This window comes from Littorina saxatilis, linkage group LG3 (genome assembly GCF_037325665.1).
Source record: "Littorina saxatilis isolate snail1 linkage group LG3, US_GU_Lsax_2.0, whole genome shotgun sequence".
Taxonomy (NCBI): Eukaryota; Metazoa; Mollusca; class Gastropoda; order Littorinimorpha; family Littorinidae; genus Littorina; species Littorina saxatilis.
The window spans coordinates 72,373,326-72,394,117 of record NC_090247.1 but is presented as its reverse complement, the minus strand read 5'-3'; the positions used below and the strand labels follow the sequence as shown (position 1 = coordinate 72,394,117).

The 20,792-nt window shown below is 42.5% G+C and overlaps 1 protein-coding gene and 1 long non-coding RNA gene across 2 annotated transcripts in view; both read right to left on the bottom strand.

The window, feature by feature from the left end:
* LOC138963204 (uncharacterized) overlaps positions 1-20,792 on the bottom strand; it is a 98,796-nt gene that overhangs the window by 37,483 nt on the left and 40,521 nt on the right. The window lies entirely within an intron of this gene.
* Positions 1-20,792, bottom strand: part of LOC138963203 (vesicular glutamate transporter 2.2-like) — a 43,601-nt gene that overhangs the window by 17,984 nt on the left and 4,825 nt on the right. The window contains exons 5-9 of the mRNA XM_070335252.1: positions 17,328-17,414; positions 14,003-14,142; positions 12,926-13,075; positions 4,914-5,043; positions 4,066-4,176 (exon numbers count right to left, since the gene is read on the bottom strand). Coding sequence (XP_070191353.1) covers positions 4,066-4,176; positions 4,914-5,043; positions 12,926-13,075; positions 14,003-14,142; positions 17,328-17,414 — 618 coding nt within the window. The remainder of the gene's footprint in view (positions 1-4,065; positions 4,177-4,913; positions 5,044-12,925; positions 13,076-14,002; positions 14,143-17,327; positions 17,415-20,792) is intronic.

Below are 20,792 nucleotides of genomic sequence, written 5' to 3'. Positions count from 1 at the left end.
TGAACGTTACGTGTGGTTTAACAAAATTACTTGCACATACAATAGTGAAGTCTGTCTGTGTGTCTCTGTTTGTGTGTTTGTCCATGTCTGTCTGTGTTCGTCTGTTTGTCTCTCCCTCTGTCTGTCTATCAGTCTGTCTATCTCTCTCTCTTTCTCTCTGTGTCTCTGTCTGTCTGTCTGTGTGTCTCTCTCTCACTCTCTCTCTCTCTCTCTCTCTCTCTCTCTCTCTCTCTCTCTCTCTCTCTCTCTCTCTCTCTCTCTCTCTCTCTCTCTCTCTCTCTCTCTCTGCGAGGTAAGTGCACTTAAAGAGAAAGCAGTACAGAAAGAAATGCATTTCTCTACCAAGAATGAAGTTTGTCTGTGTGTTTGTGTGCGTGTTTTTTTGGTTGCGTAAGTGTTTCTCTATAAGCATCTCTGTTGTTGTTGTTCGTCCGTCGATTCGACGGGGACCACTCTAGCCATCCGGGGGTTGCTGGGGCTGGCTATTTCTGTGTATGCGTAGATGGCTGACAAGGCCGATCCTGGCACGGAAGGCTCGGACACAAAAGGGACAAGGGACGAGTGGGACGTCTCCAGGAGGGTTGATGGCACGGGCTTTTCGGGTCTGTCTCATCAATTCAGCGGCGGTGGTTCTGCTGGCCTCGCACATCTTGGCGCCTTTGTGGATGGAGGAGCGCCAGGTGGCACGATCCAGTGCAGATTTCTCCCACGTGTCAGAGTTGATGGAAAACGCTTTCAGTGAGGCTTTGAGAGTGTCTTTGAAGCGTTTCTTCTGTCCTCCGTGGGACCGCTGGCCCTGTTGCAGCTCGCCATAGAACAGTCTTTTGGGCAGTCTTTCGTCTGGCATACGGGCTACGTGCCCAGCCCAGCGAAGCTGGGACTGCATCAGGATGGTAGTGATGCTGGGGAGATCTGCTCTGGCTAGCACTTCTGTATCTGGGACTTTGTCCTGCCACTTTATGCCCAGGATCTTTCTGAGACTTGTTGTGTGGAAATGATTCAGTTTCCTGGCATGTCGTTGGTACACTGTCCATGTCTCGCAAGCGTAGAGCAGCGTTGGGAGCACCACTGCCCTCTACACTTTCAGCTTGGTCTGGGTGGTGATGCCTCTTCTGTTCCAGACATTTGGGTACAGTCTGCCAAAGGTGGAGCTGGCTCTCGCTATTCTGACGTTCACTTCGTCGTCGATGGTGACATTTTGCGACAGTGTGCTGCCCAGATAGGTGAAGCGGTTCACCGTGTTGAGTCTCTGGCCATTGACTGTGATGACAGGCTCGACATAAGGTTTTCCAGGCGCTGGCTGATGGAGGACTTCAGTCTTCTTAGTGCTGATCGTCAGACCAAAGTTTGAGCAAGCGCTGGAGAACATGTCAACGCTGCATTGCATATCAGCTTCTGAGACAGCGTTGAGGGCACAGTCATCAGCAAACAGGAAGTCTCTGATGATATCCTTCGTGACCTTGGTTTTTGCTTGGAGCCTCCGAAGGTTGAACAGTTTACCATCTGTACGGTACCTCAGGGCGATCCCGATATCTCCGTCTCGGAAGGCGTCTGTCAGCATGGCCGAAAACATGAGGCTGAACAGTGTCGGCGCCAGGACACAGCCTTGTTTGACCCCATTTGTGACTGGGAACGGGTCAGACGTCTCTCCGCTGTCTTGGACTCTGGCCTGCATGCCCTCGTGGAACTGCTGTACCAAGGCGATGAATTTCCTTGGGCATCTGTACTTGGCCATGATATTCCACAGACCCTCTCTGCTGACGGTGTCGAAGGCCTTGGTCAAGTCGACATAGGTTGAGAACAGGTCAGAGTTCTGCTCCTGGCATTTCTCTTGTAGCTGCCTGGCAGCAAACACCATGTCGATGGTCCCACGCTCTTTCCTGAATCCACACTGACTCTCAGGTAGGAGCCCCTGGTCGAGGTGTGCTGTGAGGCGGTTGAGCAGGATCCTGGCGTACATAAGTGCGTGCGTGCATGTGTGGGTGTTTCTGTGTCGGTTTGTCTCACTGTGTGTATGTCTGTCATTTTGTCGGTATGTTTGTGTATGTGTCTTTGTGTGTCTGCGTGCGTACGTGTGTGTGTGTGTGTGTGTGCGTACGCGTGCGTGCGTGCGTGCGTGTGTGTGTATGCGTGCGTGTGTGTGTGCGTGTGTGCGCGTATGTGTGTGTGTGTGTGATTGCAATTATTCCTCCTTTTTTACATTTAGTCAAGTTTTGACTAAATGTTTTAACATAGAGGGGGAATCGAGACGAGGGTCGTGGTGTATGTGTGTGTGTGCGTGTGTGTGTGTGTGTGTGTGTGTATGTGTGTCTGTCTGTGTGTGTGTGTGTGTGTGTGTGTGTGTAGAGCGATTCAGACCAAACTACTAGACCGATCTCTATGAAATTTGACATGAGAGTTCCTGGGAATGATATCCGCGGATGTTTTTTTTTCTTTTTTTCGATAAATACTTTGATGACGTCATAGCCGGCTTTTTGTAAAAGTTGAGGCGGCACTGTCACACCCTCATTTTTCAATCAAATTGATTGACATTTTGGCCAAGCAATCTTCGACAAAGGCCGGACTTCGGTACTGCATTTCAGCTTGGTGGCTTAAAATTTAATTAATGACTTTGGTCATTAAAAATCTGAAAATTGTAAAAAAAAATGTTTTTTTTATAAAACGATCTAAATTTACGTTCATCTTACTTTTCATCATTTTCTGAGTCCAAAAACATATAAATATGTTATATTTGGATTAAAAACAAGCTCTGAAAATTAAAAATATAAACATTATGATCAAAATTAAATGTTCGAAATCAGTATAGCCGAATATACGGCGTTGAACTACTCACAATCAAAAGGTTTAAACCTGCAAATGATATTAAGATGCTCTTTTTGATTTGCCTTTCTTATTTTTTAAAATTTAACATGTGTATGTTTCATTTCTTGGGACTGTTCAAATGTTTTACACTGAAAACCAAAGCCGATTACTTGCCTCATTATGATTTTTGTTAGCATACTGAATTACGTCATAATTACAAAAACAAACAGATAATGACGTCATTTTCAGTGGCACAAACGTGTACATGAATGCCTTCCCTTTCGAATGATTTACAGTTATAGAATTTCTGTCAAGCGGTTTAAGTTTTATGTCCGTTTTATGAACCCAACCCTCAAAACAAGAATAGTAACGCCAAAGAAGGAAAACAAACACACAAACCAACGTTTTTCTCACCGGTGGTTTGGAATATTGCCCCAAAACTTTAGATTTAGTGTTATGGTGTTAAAATCTATCAGAAAAATGTGTTTGCTAACGTGACGCCAAAAAGTAACCAAAACGGTCCTCAGCCGACTGACTAGTGAAACTGTGCAAGAAAGCGAGACACTAGATCTGCCAACTAGTCTCGGCCCGCTCACAATAACAATGACCGAGACTTTCAGTAATTCCTTCGCGTGACGTCTAACCTTCTTACGTCATAATGTGACGTCTTCAAATGTTAAAGTTTCTATCACACACGTCAAACACTTTTGACCGAGACGTAATCTTCTTCCATAGACTCGGAAATGTTAAAGTTTCTATCACACACACACACACACACACACACACACACACACACACACACACACACACGCACGCACAGACAGACAAAAGTTAGCATCGCATAGGCTACACTTACGTGAGCCAAAAACCAGTTTCTGACAAAACCGTCTGTTGCATGTTTTCCACGAACCAAAATATTACGCTGGCAAAAAACTTTAGGATACATTAATGCAAGAAGCTGGTTCCAGTTTGTCCATTATAACTAAGACTTTAGTCAAAAACAAATAACAAAATGTAAAGCAATGTATCTCTTGTAATGCTTATATTTGTGATATGATCGTGTACTTTCGTTGAAATTTTATAATATTGTCCTCTTTACTTCTTCTAATGACCTGGGAAAAATTGGTCAGATCGAGGCTCCTTGCTGAATAATTAACATACCTTCACCAGTAGAAGACCGCTCTTACCCTTAGTAAAAGCTGAAAAAAATGTGGTGGTTCAACCAGAAAGAATGTGCCTTTCAACTATACAATCAAAATCTACCTGATTCAGCCAAACCACCGACGGTGACGCCAACAGTGATAAGGCTGACAGCCGCACGCCAATCACTTGTGAAGAACAGTCCGATGAGGCACAGACCTTCCGTCAGTTTACCTGTCAATGACATGAGAAACATGGGTGCGCATATACAGTTATACAATACAATACCAATGTTATGTTAAAACAGTTAAAAGGGAACACGTTTTGCATGTCATTGGAAAGAACAATCAAATATGTATCCAAAACAGTCAGCTTTGTTCATCTATCGTGTCTAATAGTGACATGATGGCATGCTTGTACGGGAATGGATGGTCTTTCCAGTCATATTACTGAGTTTTCGTTTTACAATAAGCGGTCTCATCACGTCAGCATTGACTGTATAGATTAAAACAAAAATCATGGCAAATATATACTGAGAATGAAGCCGAAAAAAGGTTACAGAAAAACTGCTGAAAAGGATCACAACTAGAATTGTTTTTCCTTATTTGTAAGGTTACTATGTTTCTGCTAGGCCATTTATTTGCTGCACTTCCTTTTTTTGCGTTGACAATTGTTGTTGTTTTTCTGAGAGAAAAAAAAGTCCCGCCCTTCCGGACTCCCTCCAAGAACGGATCAAAGCAACAGTTCGCAACATTAACGAAAAATCAGTGCTTTTTTCACCAAGGGTTAGATATTTTCACTACAGAGTTGCCATAGTAATGGCACGTCTCTTTCCAAATTTCAGTCGAATTGGCCCACTATAAGAGACTAAAAGTGCACTAGACAGACAGATGGACACAGGCCTTGTATGATATAAATTGATAACCTTGCACTTGATGATAAGTATTCGGTGAGAGGTGTAACATTCCTACCCGTTGTGAAGAGAAGTTTCCTTGTGAAAGTGAGAGGAAGGCCAGACTTGAGAAGACGATCAGAGAGAACCCCGCCAAGCACACACATAATGCTCAGACCGACATGTGGGAGTGTCGTCAATAGTCCGATCTAAGTATGGACAAAAAAGAACATGATTAGGATTAAGATCGACCCGGGGGATTGTCGTCACTTCGTCCAGTGGCCTAGTGGATAAGACATCGGCCTCCTAAACGGAAGGTCGTGAGTTCAAATCTCGGCCGCGGGCGCCTGGTTGGTTAAGGGTGGAGATTTTTTTTTTAATCTCCCTGGTCAACTAATGTGCGCCTTGCTAGTGACTTAACCCCCTGCGTGTGTACACGCAAGCACAAGACCAAGTGCGCACAAAAAAAGATCCTGTAATCCATGTCAGAGTTCGGTGGGTTATAGAAACACGAAAATACCGAGCAGGAATCGCCCGAAAGGGCCGTATGGTTGCCTAATTGGCGGGGTAAAAACAGACGTGCAAGTACAAGTCGTGGAAATTTCAGCCCATGAACGAACAAACAAATACATCGGACAACTGATGACAATCCTCGTCGGTCTCAAAGCTGAACATCCGTCTCCAGGAGTAACTTTCTCGTGCTGGAAACGCTAAATTTAGCTCTGTCACCTTTGATCCAAGCAAATAAGAGAACAACGTTGAAGTGACAATGACTAGGTTTAAAATGTCCCTTATCAGAAAGTTCAACCTCAGTCCTTTGATGTTTATTAAACACATTTTCATATAAAGTTGGCGCTTCATATGGAAAAGTGGCTTTGAAATTGACCCTAATCCTTCTTTGGGCTCTGTAAATGTCGTTTGGGGCTATGGTTGTAAAACGGTATCTACTGGTCACCTCAATGTATAAACTGAAAACTCTTTCTGCACCAGAACACGCAGAAAGGATTGTATCTGCCTGATCAGACATGGGATTCAGAAAAAATGATAATTAAGGCCTAAAAAAAAAATAGGTGTGGTTACGGTAACCCGACCTACCCTATTTTTAGGGGCCGATCCTATAACTTTTTATTACATTTGTAAAAAAAAAAAAAAAAAAAACGATTGCAAAAAACGCAATGAAAGCGAAAGCGCCCGAGTCGCACACTTATTTCCCTGTCAAGTAGGTTTAATTTGTACACATTAGAAAAAAAAGTTAAAAAAAAAAAAAAGTGATTGCCTACCTACCTACCCTATTTTTTTGGGCTATGTTACCGTAACCACACCTAATTTTTTTTTTGGCCTAAGGAAAAAGAAGGTGGGGGTCTGGGGGCTGCAGAAGGCCCCCAGTAGGGTCCAGGGGCAACGCCCCTGGTCGGGGTCTAGGGAAAGCCCCCCGAAGCTGAAGTTTTTTAGTGTTTTAGACACACAAAAATGGCCCTGAAATGCATATTATTTTCAGCTTAATCATAGCCCCCCCCCCCCCCTTTCTCTTCCTTCCCATGTTTCTCAAATTAATTTTACACTAAGACTCAAAATAAGGAGGAGAAAGAGAGAGAGAGAGAGAGAGGCGGGGGTGGGGGGGGTGGGGTGGTGGTGGCATGTGACGGTGTGGTTTCAATGTTCTTACCTTGTCGGTGCCAAACGACCCCAGTGACTGATTACACGACTGGGTTTTCAGGATAGTCATGTGCTTGTTGCTTTTCAAGTGGCTTTTGAGGGCAGTCTTTCCATTGGAGCCGTAGTTGATAACATCGTTGCACAAAGTGCACTGAGTTTTTCCCGGCAAGTTGATTTTAGCAAAAGCATCGCCAACTTTCAGTTTCACGTCTTGTGTCTTCTGGCCTTTCTCGTCTTTCCAGCTCAATGATACAACTTCATCGAGCCAGTCGAATCTCCAGAGATTTTTCTTGTACTTCTGCTGGTCAATTTCCCGGGCTATAACGGTTTCGTCTCGCTTTAGCTTCCTCATCAGTTTGGCAGGTGGCTCGAAGCGATGTAAAAATGGCGCCGAATCATTCTCATACGGTATGCTTATACTGAATCCCCGACAGCTACGTTGAAACGGTGACTGTTGGAGACAAAGAGCGCGTTCCCATACGGATCGACCAGCAACAGTTTGACCGTTTTAGGAACCAACCGTTCAAGAATAGTATGGAATGGAGCGTCGCGATCAGCGGACCGGCCGAAAAACTGGGTCTATACCTACATATACCCCAACATTTTCTCAGCGGATTTGCACGAATCTCAAGAATGATCCCTGGAGCCTAAAGATTTACGGAATTCCGTAAATTTACGGAAGAATCCCATGTCTGCTGATGTCTGATGCTTTTCAAAATCCCCAACCACTAACACCTTCAAAACGGACATTAACTGACACTGTTGTTTTTCCCTATATAATCCTTACTATTTTTCCGAGACGTCGTCGTGTTGTGTATTTAGCTTGCCCCAACCTCATACATGGTCCTAAAAGTTAAAGTTGAAGAAAATACTAAAGATAAATGAACAAGCTGACGCAGTGTCATTCGCACCGTGAATCCCCCCATGGGAACATACTAAAGTCTGGTTCCAAATAGGCTCAATTTCCTTCTATTTCTTTGTATTTCTGCCTCGTAGGGGTAGGGGTGTTCAAACCAAAGGCACCTTTAAACCAAAACTCATATCACACATCTTACAATACTAAGACACTCAGCAGTGAAAGGGTGTCTGCTGGTAAAAAATTCCAACCAATCCTAAAAGTACTTCACTACTAAACGTGCTTTTAAAAAGAGCCGTTATTTTTCCCTCTATATTCAGTATTGTGTTTTCTGCGAACATGTAGTCTATTTAGATGGTTGTCATGTGCACATGAGTTGCTAAAGCGTTTTCAGTTGGGCATATGTCGTAAAGCAAAGAATTAGCCCTTTGAAAACCATCAGAACTGTCACACAAAAATAACATTTACCTATCTCACCAACTGACCAAACATAGGTCTTTTCCTTATGTATTATGTATTGTCGTGTTTTTTGTAGCATACTTGTGAAAACAGCCACCACTGTTGTAAATGATACTTTAAAGAGCATTATTTCATTTTTACAGTTGAAGGACAACCTGGACTGCCGTATATTACAGCTGTTTTACAATCAGCCAACATTTTCTTAACAAACGTATGTTAAGAACAACTCCCATAGTGAAATTGAAGGAAAACAAAGTAAAAATCCCCCTGCCATAGAGGAGCTAAAGAATCAACAATAAACGACTGCATGGATAGCTTGATGCACGAATGCATTGCGGACATGTTTGTCTCCAACCAAGAGAAAGTTCCAAAAAATCCCTTTTGTGCTTCTTATTATACAGTGACGTCAAAGACAGCTTTTTCTGCTGTTCATACATTCAGGGGTTATGGTTACACTAAACGACGTAGTTGTAGCCATACTGCCATCCAGATTTATTTTTTCCTTGCGAGCAGTCACAGGGTGTTTGTGCTGTCTGCCAACCGTTAGATGACCCCGCCCAAGTCTGTTAAGGGACCGTTTGACCGTTATAGAACGCGTCTTTTTGATTTTTTGGCACAGTTGGAAACGGTTGATTTTTATCCCAACCATTGTTTCCAAACATTATATAGGAATGTTTTGTGAACAACGGATAATAGCCGCTACTCGCATGTGTAGCAAAAATGAGCGTACATACTCACCCTGGTCGTCCAGCCGTTGTCCGTTGCCCGTCTTTATCTGTCTGTACTGAACATTACCTTTGGATATTTCTCCAACGCTATGAAGTGAAGAAACACCAAATGTTGCAAAATGTTGTATGACCCCAAGAGCTCAAAAAAGATACTTGAGAACCTTGACCTTACCATAAGGTCAAGGTCACAGGGAGAATTAATGTGGTCTAAAAACTGCAAAATTTCACATTGTGCCAGTTTTCTGGAAAACAAACAAGTCGCGTAAGGCGAAAATACAATATTTAGTCAAGTAGCTGTCGAACTCACAGAATGAAACTGAACGCAATGCAACGCAGCAATACTCGTAGCATCGTCAGTCCACCGCTCATGGCAAAGGCAGTGAAATTGACAAGAAGAGCGGGGTAGTAGTTGCGCTAAGAAGGATAGCACGCTTTTCTGTACCTCTCTTTGTTTTAACTTTCTGAGCGTGTTTTTAATCCAAACATATCATATCTATATGTTTTTGGAATCAGGAACCGACAAGGAATAAGATGAAAGTGTTTTTAAATTGATTTGGACAATTTAATTTTGATAATAATTTTTATATATTTAATTTTCAGAGCTTGTTTTTAATTCGAATATAACATATTTATATGTTTTTGGAATCAGCAAATGATGGAGAATAAGATAAACGTACATTTGGATCGTTTTATAAATTTTTATTTTTTTTTACAATTTTCCGATTTTTAATGACCAAAGTCATTAATTAATTTTGAAGCCACCACGCTGAAATGCAATACCGAAGTCCGGGCTTCGTCGAAGATTACTTGACCAAAATTTCAACCAATTTGGTTGAAAAATGAGGGCGTGACAGTGCCGCCTCAACTTTCACGAAAAGCCGGATATGACGTCATCAAAGACATTTATCAAAAAAATGAAAAAAACGTATGGGGATTTCATACCCAGGAACTCTCATGTCAAATTTCATAAAGATCGGTCCAGTAGTTTAGTCTGAATCGCTCTACACACACACACGCACACACGCACACACGCACATACACCACGACCCTCGTTTCGATTCCCCCTCGATGTTAAAATATTTAGTCAAAACTTGACTAAATATAATTAAAAACAGCGGGCTTAGTTTTGTATGGTATACAAGAAAAAGAAAGCCTTATCTTCTGATACCATTTTGGTTGACCTCGCTTCAATGTCAAGGTCAGAGGAGCCCTTCAAAGTTGAATTGTAGACATATTTTGATGTGAGCTTGCCCCTTTAACTTTACTATGGACGATATCTCTTACAAACTTAAACACTGAATGGGGCGTTTGTTAGAATTTCATAGTGAGCCACATCTGGTCACATATCGTTAGGGTCAAGGTCACATTGACCCCTATGAAAAATGTGACCAAGCCGGGTAAAGAAATCCATGTGTCTTGGTAAAAAATCTTAACAAAGCAAAGCCCATGCGACTCATGCTTGACCTTTGTCTTAAAGTGACCTTGACCTTCAGGTGACCTTGAAGGTGAAGGTCTAACAACTGAAGCTGGCAAGGACATTGTACACTATTAGAACTGGTTTACAGATTTTTCCTACCAAATTACACATGACCTTTGGCCAAGGTCAAGATCATCAAAGGTCACACATCACAAGGCTATCAATTCAAGACATAGGAAGCATAAACATACTTATTGGCACTTTCTACAAAGAGACATTGTCACTTTTAGTGATTCAATTGCCCGTTTCAGTCACATTTCATAAGGGGCAAAGTGACCTTGACCTTGATGATATGTGACTAAATGTGGCTCAATATCAGTATATAACATGTGCCCCACACAATTATGAAGTTTGAAAGATTTTTTTCATAGTTCAGGGTCAAGGTCACTTCAAAACATGTATACAATCCAACTTTGAAGGTCCCCTGTGACCTTGACCTTGAAGCGAGGTCAACCAAAATGGTATCAGAAGATAAGGCTTTCTTTTTCTTGTATACCATACAAAACTAAGCCCGCTGTTTTTAATTTGTTTTCCAGAAAACTGGCACAATGTGAAATTTTGCAGTTTTTAGACCACATTCATTCTCCCTGTGACCTTGACCTTAAGGTAAGGTCAAGGTTCTCAAGTATCTTTTTTGAGCTCTTGGGGTCATACAACATTTTGCAACATTTGGTGTTTCTTCACTTCATAGCGTTCGAGAAAAATTCAAAGGTAATGATTTGTTCAGACAGATGAAAACGGACAACGGCTGTACGACCAGGGTGAGTATGTACGCTCACTTTTGCTACACATGCGAGTAGCGGCTATTATCCGTTGTTCAAAAAACATTCCTATATAATGTTTGGAAACAATGGTAGGGATAAAAATCAACCGTTTCCAAATGTGCTAAAAAATCAAAAAGACGCGTTCTATAACGGTCAAACGGTCCCTTAACAGACTTGGGCGGGGTCGTCTGACGGTTGGCAGACAGCACAAACACCCTGTGACTGCTCGCAAGGAAAAAATAAATCTGGATGGCAGTATGGCTACAACTACGTCGTTTAGTGTAACCATAACCCCTGAATGTATGAACAGCAGAAAAGGCTGTCTTTGACGTCACTGTATAATAAGAAGCACAAAAGGGATTTTTTGGAACTTTCTCTTGGTTGGAGACAAACATGTCCGCAATGCATTCGTGCATCAAGCTATCCATGCAGTCGTTTATTGTTGATTCTTTAGCTCCTCTATGGCAGGGGGGTTTTCACTTTGTTTTCCTTCAATTTCACTATGGGAGTTGTTCTTAAACATACGTTTGTTAAGAAAATTTTGGCTGATTGTAAAACAGCTGTAATATACGGCAGTCCAGGTTGTCCTTCAACTGTAAAAATGAAATAATGCTCTTTAAAGTATCATTTACAACAGTGGTGGCTGTTTTCACAAGTATGCTACAAAAAACACGACAATACATAATACATAAGGAAAAGCCCTATGTTTGGTCAGTTGGTGAGATAGGTAAATGTTATTTTTGTGTGACAGTTCTGATGGTTTTCAAAGGGCTAATTCTTTGCTTTTCGACATATGCCCAACTGAAAACGCTTTAGCAACTCATGTGCACATGACAACCATCTAAATAGACTACATGTTCGCAGAAAACACAATACTGATTATAGAGGGAAAAATAACGGCTCTTTTTAAAAGCACTTTTAGTAGTGAAGTACTTTTAGGATTGTTTGGAATTTTTTACCAGCAGACACCCTTTCACTGCTGAGTGTCTTAGTATTGTAAGATGTGTGATATGAGTTTTGGTTTAAAGGTGCCTTTGGTTTGAACACCCCTACCCCTACGAGGCAGAAATACAAAGAAATAGAAGGAAATTGAGCCTATTTGGAACCAGACTTTAGTATGTTCCCATGGGGGGATTCACGGTGCGAATGACACTGCGTCAGCTTGTTCATTTATCTTTAGTATTTTCTTCAACTTTAACTTTTAGGACCATGTATGAGGTTGTGGCAAGCTAAATACACAACACGACGACGTCTCGGAAAAATAGTAAGGATTATATAGGGAAAAACAACAGTGTCAGATAAGTCCGTTTTGAAGGTATTAGTGGTTGGGGATTTTGAAAAGCATCATCAGACATCAGGCAGATACAATCCTTTCTGCGTGTTCTGGTGCAGAAAGAGTTTTCAGTTTATACATTGGGGTGACCAGTAGATACCATTTTACAACCATAGCCCCAAACGACATTTACAGAGCCCAAAGAAGGATTAGGGTCAATTTCAAAGCCATTTTTCCGTATGAAGCGCCAACTTTATATGAAAATGTGTTCAATAAACATCAAAGGACTGAGGTTGAACTTTCTGATAAGGGACATTTTAAACCTAGTCATTGTCACTTCAACGTTCCCTTCACTAAAGTGGCTAAGATGCCTGGACTACTTCTACTGTACGAGTAACAAGGCTTGTTCTCCTAGAGACGGATGTTCGGCTTTAAGACTGACGTGGATTGTCATCAGTCGTTCGATCTAAGTGTGCCCCAAAGGACATGATTCTGATTCTGATGGCTGTGAGGGGTCATATTCAGTTGTCTGATCTAAGTGCAGAGAAACATAACATGATTGATACTAAGACCGACGAGAGGGATTGTCGTCAGCATTTTACCAAAACTCAACAGCCTGGCTGCTCTCTGTGCTAAGTGAGAATTGTGTGCTCAGTTAAGTTGGCGGATTGAAATTTGTGTCTGTCAAAACCTTATTCAAAACATTACACTCAATCTACATATACAAGCAGCAAGGCTCTCGAGTTTTGATTTATGTTAAAGAGGACGGATGCTCGTATCCCATGTAAAAAGTCTTGTCAGATCTGTGGAGATTCATAACACAGTTAACAAGGGAAGGAATCTATAAATACCAACATTTTTTCCGAAATATTACTCACATCAGCAATGTTGATGTTGAAGGAGTCCAAAAAGTACTGAGGCTGTTGGACTACCAGCATGGCGTAGACATATGAATGAACGAAAAATCCCGTGAACACCGACCACACCGATGATGACGTCACAATATGGCGCCATGGAATGCTGCGCTGCTAAACCCAGGAATCAAACAGAAACAAATTGTTTGGAGGACGTTTCTCGTGAACAAGTCCGGTGTGTAGTCTTTGTGAAAAAGGGCAAACGTAGATACAATATGAAAAACGCCAATCAAAAAATACGAAATACTCCAGATGAAACGTCTCAATATAAAGTCAAATGTCTTCTTAAATTACCAGCTATACAAAATTCAAACCCGATCCGATTTTCCTGAATTGGAATGTGAAGCATTTTTGTCTCTTTTGTGTAAATGTCTTGTTGTTCCTTAACTTAGTTTGATATGGCTAATATGGTACCACAATAGGTTTGTATCAAGAATCCATAATCTAAACAACGAAGTGACTGGTAAGATGAACAAAGTTAAAAAACAAAGGAATACTGTACTCACCAATACAAGAACGAGACAAGACGGTACGAATTTTCGCTTATGGAAGCTTCATCAGGAAAAACAAGAACACAAAAGACAACAAAAAGCAGACGCAACACGAAACGAACAAGGTTTGAAAGAAAATGGAGGGGAAACACGCAAAAAAGGGAAGGAACTCCTTCAAGAATCCATGGCAAAGACACCATACTGAAAAGTGTAACAAGTCCACTAATACGTACGACTTCAACGCATATGTGGCTGAATTCAGTTTTAAATAATTCTTAATTACTTCTTCTTTTTCGTCGTCTTCTTCTTCTTCTTCTTCTTCTTCTTCTTCTGCGTTCATAGACTGCAACTTCTACTAACAGTGGGCTTTTACGTTTATTTTTGTCTTCACAATTTAAGCAGTCATGTTCCTTTTTCGGATGCATGCTGGGTATTTTCGTGTTTCTGCTGCCCCACTCAACTCTGACATTGATCAAATGATCTGTTCTCACACCGCGTGTTCGTCTCTCTGTGTGAATATGTGTTTGCATAGATCTGCGTGTTGTCCTACCACTTTCGCCGAGCTTAGCTGCACATCAGCCCCGTGTTTACGGTGAAAGTCGAGCTGTGCCTTGGACAGGGAGGGGTGGGCCTCCGGTGTGTTGTAGATCATGCCTGCCCACACCACGCTCCACACCATTCCTAGGGCGCCTGGAAGTAATAATGGGAGCCTGTGGAAGTGCTTGGTTTGGCTGAATTACTAAACTGTGCAAACAAATATACCGAAACGTTTTGTGCCTCAAGAAAAAACAAGTCATACCAGTGTCTACGCCATAAAAAACAAAACCGTTTAACTATGCTATCTGTCAATTTGTTTGGATTGAAGGTGTGTTTTCGCTCGTGACATGTAACAGCCGCTAAAAAGTAGGCCCAAAAATTGACCCAACAAAACGTAACTTTGCTTTTAAAATATCGACAATAATTAGAATAGTCACATGAACTGACTGTTACTGAAAGAAATTCTCATTAATTATCTTTGAAGAAAAGGTTTATTTTGTACAGCTTTATTGCGTATTTAGGCGTCAACAAAATCAGAGTTTTCGGTTTTCCATCTGGTTCTTTTATTTTCCTCCCAACCCCAGAACTTTTGTTTAACGTTTCAATATATACTATACCCGTCATAAAAAAACTAGACAGATGCGTTTGATGGCAGATCTTTCTGATGAGGCCGTTTATTGTTAAACCAATTATATGACTGAAAAGGCCATTCATTCCCCTACCTTATTCAGAAAAACAGATTGGGTTTACATGAGGTGGTGTCTATACAGTGGAACTTACAACACAGACACCCCCAAAATCAAATTCGCAAAATGAAGGTTCCCGCGTTAAAATTGACAAAAAATCAGAACTGCTGAATCAAAACTGTTCTGCACGTCAGTAAAAAGAACAATCAAATCAGAACCATCCCCCTCTCCCACAACGAACTGTTGTCTCAAGGGACCGAACTCAACTGAACATCGTTCGCACTGCTGACTTGCAACAAAGAAGAATCCAGGCATTTGAGACCAAGTGCCTGAGATAAGTGTCGACGCCCGTTTTTAACCGCTTGCTTCCCTTTATATAACGAACCGGCCATAGGGCGTCATAAATCTCCAAAACAGTTTGGAATTCTGGGTAAGGAAATCCTTTCATGAAATGACATCAGCGCCTTTCGGCGATTGGTCAATGCATTTCTGAGCTGGTCTGCCAACATAATATCGGTCACACTTACATATTAACATGCTTCCATTTGAAACTTCGAGGAATTCATCGGGGATTGACGCCCGACAAAAGCTAATTGAAGCCCGACGGAGCGAAGCGACGGAGGGCTTCAATTAGATTTTGGGAGGGCGTCAATCCCCGATGAAGACCGAGAAGTTTCAAATGGAAGCATGTTACTGTTATTGTAATTCAATCTGACGACGATCTCTTTCCTGCTTTCATGCGGTTGTAAACAGACAGAATTGGTTCTGTTCTGTTCACACACTACTTTCAGTCCACCTACCCCAAGAAATATGTCTCTGTATTCCAATCGTATCACTCTAGCTCTGCTCCTGTTTTGTTTTCTTTCACACACATTTTCCCTTCTTTTTTGACGGGTTTCTGGACACCAAACTCTAAAACAAATTCTTTCATCACAAAAGCGATCTTTGGAATTGACTGACGTAGTCCGGAAGAATTCATGCATCAACTTACGTCACGTATTCGACGTCATCACTTCGCATACCTTATGGTCTCGGTATTTCGTTGGCCTTCATATTTCCTACTTGTAAAATGACCCTCAAAGCTAACCGAGACTAGTCAGGCGGTATCAATGCGCCTCGCCAGCAGGTTGTTAATGGATTTTTTTAGCGAGTGGCTATCGACAATTAGTCACCGGTAATTTTTAATGAGTTGGGGCATTCTGACCAATCACAGGATCTGTTTCATTAAAACGCAAACTTGATTGAATTACAATTGAAATTAAATGCGGGAGCATAGGGTCAGTAATCAACTTAACTTACCTCAAACATTGAGGTCGTCAGAGCGTACATTACACAACTACAAAACTCGGAAACCTACGAGTCGATACTGACACCCATGCTCGAGAACTCACGTGTGATATTCGAAGTTAATATTTCTCTTTTTTTCCCATAACACAGTAAGCCGGTTTAGCTCAATCGGTAGAGCGCCCGACAGAAAAGTCGTTCGATTGGCGGTCACTGGTTCGAAGAACTGTCCTTTGAATGTTCATTTTTTTACATTTAGTCAAGTTTTGACAAAATGTTTTAACATAGAGGGGGAATCGAGACTAGACGAGGGTCGTGGTGTATACATGTGTGCGTGTGTGCGTGTGTGTGTGTGTGTGTGTGTGTGTGTGTGTGTGTGTGTGTGTGTGTGTGTGTGTGTGTGTAAAGCGATTCAGAGTAAACTACAAGACCGATCTTGAGGACATTTTACATGAGAGTTCCTGGGTATGATATCCATTTTTTCGATATATATATGTCATTGATGACGTCATATCCGGCTTTTTGTAAAAGTTGAGGCGGCAGTGTCACACCCTCATTTTTCAATCAAATTGATTGATATTTTTGTAAAGCAATCTTCGACAAAGGCCGGACTTTGGTATTGCATTTCAGCTTGGTGGCTTAAAAATTAATTAATGACTTTGGTCATTAAAAATCTGAAAATTGTAATTAATTTTTTTTATATATATAAAACGATCCAAATTTACGTTCATCTTATTCTACATCATTTCCTGATTCCAAATGTTTTATTTGGATTAAAAACAATCTCTGCAAATTAAAAATGTAAAAATTATGATCAAAATTAAATTTCCGAAATCGATTTAAAAACAATTTCATCTTATTCCTTGTCGGTTCCTGATTCCAAAAACATATAGATATGATATGTTTGGATTAAAAACACGCTCAGAAAGTTAAAACGAAGAGAGGCACAGAAAAGCGTGCTATGCAGCACAGCGAAACCACTACCGCGCTAAACAGGCTCGTCAGTGTCACTCCGTTTTGCACAAGCGGCGGACTACGGTCATTGTGAAAACATGCAGTGCGTTCAGTTTCATTCTGTGAGTTCCACAGCTTGACTAAATGTAGTAATTTCGCCTTACGCGACTTGTTCTTTATTTTCTTCATTTTAATTCATTCCAAAGGTTTTGAGTGATATATTAAAGATCACATTAATTTTATTCAAGGGTTGCATAATTATCGAGTACTTCCAGTGAACGATTTCCCAGAATTACCCATTCTTTTTTTAGTAACATCGGTTTTGATTGTATCACCGCGTGTCGACTGCATGTGAAGGTCGTTCACGACTTTTAATTGGTGTACTTCATCGAAATACAAAAAATAAAAACCTACCGTAAATGTAAAGAGTTGCGTTCCAGTTGACATAGCACATAGTGGCGGCTGTCATGAGTGCTGCTACTGCTGGAGCACTGTAAGCACCTGCCCAATATTGTCATAACAGTCACATTCAATCTAGAGTCCATAATACTTGTATACACATGTGGAGAAAAGTGCAGTGCACATACATTTTTTCTTGGTATCTCTTATTTTCCCCATAAAAACCTTGTAAGTGTACGAGAGGAGATACAGTACGGATAGCCCGTGTCTTGAGCAGAGAAAGTAGGTCATTTTAAGCTGACCACTGCTGAGGCGAGCTTGGCTGGCCCTGGGAAGCCGAGCTGACCACAGAGGGGCCTTTGTTCTAGTCTCCTCTCCCCCTCCCGCAACTGGACTTTACCCCCCCCCCCCCCCCCATGTAGCTGTAGGAAATGATTCGACTTGAAGATTTTAGGATCTTCTTTGCCCTACCTTTCTTGTAATGTTTTAATCACATCGTTTTTTGATACAACACATAACGTCCCTTTTTGTTTTAGGACCATCTTTGTTAAGTTTTACAGTCAGTTTTACAGTCAGTTTTACAGTCAGTTTTTATGAAGGTTTAGTTAAGAGGGGCGTGTTCTTTTTACCCTCTCTTTCCACCCCCTTCTTTAGTTTGTTTATTGCTAGGCTTGACGTTTCCTGCTGCTATACTCACAAACGCATACTCTTTCTCTCCTTCTCTCTCTCTCTATTTTATCTTGCCATTCTTTTCCTCGGTATCCCTTTCATTCGTATATTCAATACATGTATTCATTTATTCAGTAGAATGTAGGCGACATGTCAATCATATATGTGGCCAATGCGAATGTATAAAGACGGATGAAACCGGTGTGTGCCGACGTTTTTGTTATGGAAATGGCCGTTGGTGCTTGAGCGCGAGTTGTTTTTGCGGGTCAGTTTTATGGGCATGGATTTGCCGTTTGATATGAACGTCTTGTGTACGTTTTGTGAACTGAAGAGAAAGAAGAAGTATTGGTGTGTGTGACATAATTGCTCAGTCTTTAAGAGACAGAGTGTAATTGGAAGTTTTGCAGTTCGTCTGCGTTTTTGTCTACCTACCAGGGCCGGACTAGGCGAAGAGGAGGGGGGGGTGGTTGCCAGTGGTGGTCCAGGGCGATGTTCCCCCTGGCGGGGTCAAGGGGCAGAGCCCCTTGTGGGGGTCAGGGGGTGAAGCCCCCTGAAGCTGATGGGTAGGTCATATTTTGAGATAGGAAAATGGTCGCTCCTTGCATGAAACGGCATAAAATAAACAATAATAAAAAAAAAATTAATAAGTGAGGTAGCCTACATGTTTAGGCTAGGGGGGGTGGGGGTTGCGCAACCCCCATAACCCCCCCGGTAGTCCGGCCCTGCCTACAAGTGTTTGGTATCTACAGATACGTTGTAAGGTTTGTCGTTTAAGGACATATGTGTGTACATCATTTTTCATGTGGGTTTTCTTAATAGAAGAGCTTTTGTGTATATTTGAGGAATTTAACTTCAGTTTGTAAGGAGGCTGGCAGCAGGCTCGGAGCCCTCCCTTTTGCTCCTGCGCTGCCAGAGCGGGATTCTCATTGGTCCTGCTAGGGTGACGTGGGAGGAAGCCCCGTTAGCTATAAAAGCCGCTGTCCTCATGAGGTCGGGAGACGTGTGAGAGAGTAGGGTGCCTAATAAGTGCCTGAAGCATGCGTCTCCCCTGTTTTAGAGTCAGGGTCATCAAAACTACCACTGGGGAGAGATACACTGAGTTGGGCAAAAGGTGCGGGAACCTATGCCATCTGTTCGGTGCCTCTCCCCGAGAGATACACTGAGTTGGGCAAAAGGTGCGGGAACCTATGCCATCTGCTTGGTGCCTCTCCCCGAAAGATACATTGAGTTGGGCAAAAGGTGCGGGAACCTATGCCATCTGTTCGGTGCCTCTCCCCGAGAGATACACTGAGTTGGGCAAAAGGTGTGGGAACCTATGCCATATGTTCGGTGCCTCTCCCCGAGAGATACACTGAGTTGGGCAAAAAGGTGCGGGAACCTATGCCATCTGTTCGGTGCCTCTCCCCGAGAGATACACTGAGTTGGGCAAAAGGTGCGGAAACCTATGCCATCTGCTCGGTGCCTCTCCCCGAAAGATACATTGAGTTGGGCAAAAGGTGTGGGAACCTATGCCATCTGCTTGGTGCCTCTCCCCGAAAGATACATTGTGTTGGGCAAAAGGTGCGGGAACCTATGCCATCCGCTTGGTGCCTCTCCCCGAAAGATACATTGAGTTGGGCAAAAGGTGCGGGAACCTATGCCATCTGCTTGGTGCCTCTCCCCGAGAGATACACTGAGTTGGGCAAAAGGTGCGGGAACCTATGCCATCTGCTCGGTGCCTCTCCCCGAGAGATACACTGAGTTGGGCAAAAAGGTGCGGGAACCTATGCCATCTGTTCGGTGCCTCTCCCCGAGAGATACACTGAGTTGGGCAAAAAGGTGCGGGAACCTATGCCATCTGTTCGGTGCCTCTCCCCGAGAGATACACTGAGTTGGGCAAAAGGTGCGGGAACCTATGCCATCTGTTCGGTGCCTCTCCCCGAGAGATACACTGAGTTGGGCAAAAGGTGTGGGAACCTATGCCATCTGCTCGGTGCCTAGCGCTCTCCCCGAGAGATACACTGAGTTGGGCAAAAGGTGCGGGAACCTATGCCATCTGCTCGACAGTGTCTTTCGGGAGTTGCGTGTGGTTTTGTGCCTTGGTGCTTGACCACGTCCTCAAATCGCAGCTCCAGTCCCAACCAGCAATTGTGAACAGTGCGCGCTGTTTACTCGGTTACCACAAGGCTTATTAGGGTAGGTTACCAACAAGCAGTGATCGAGTGGCGTCGCCCGATTTTGTCCAGGCCCCGAACCCCTGTCCGATTTTTCATCCAGATTAGGACTTGGGTTTTCTTTTTCAAAGAGTCAGTTGAGTCGCCAGGGTACCTACGGGTCATGCCCGATTTTTTAGCATTTTAAAGACTTAGATTGTATTTGTTAGTATAGAAGAAGAGACTGTATTAAAGCCAACCTTACAAGCAACAACACGCAGGCCGCCTGCTCTACTGAGACCACTAAAGTACACGCCGTGTTCGTGCCACTCCTCTGTCGACACTGACACGCCGTGAAGCAGAGGTTGCCTCCCTTGTCCTCAAACTGCGCGATATCTTTAAACTGATCATCTCGATGGCACTGTTCGCTTTAGCCTATCCGGTGCTGTCGCCTGCTCAAAAAAATGCCTCGCAAAACGAAAGAACCCAAAAATGACATTTCATGGATACACCGATTGTCACTCATACCCTGTGAAAAATCTGGAAGGGGTATAAAAACCCTTTACTTTTTTCCTGAAAGGGTATGAATACCCTTGACTTTTGGGGTTGTGTGGAACCCTGTTACATACACTAAATGTATTCACAAATACTAACAAAATGTTAACAACTCACTCTACAC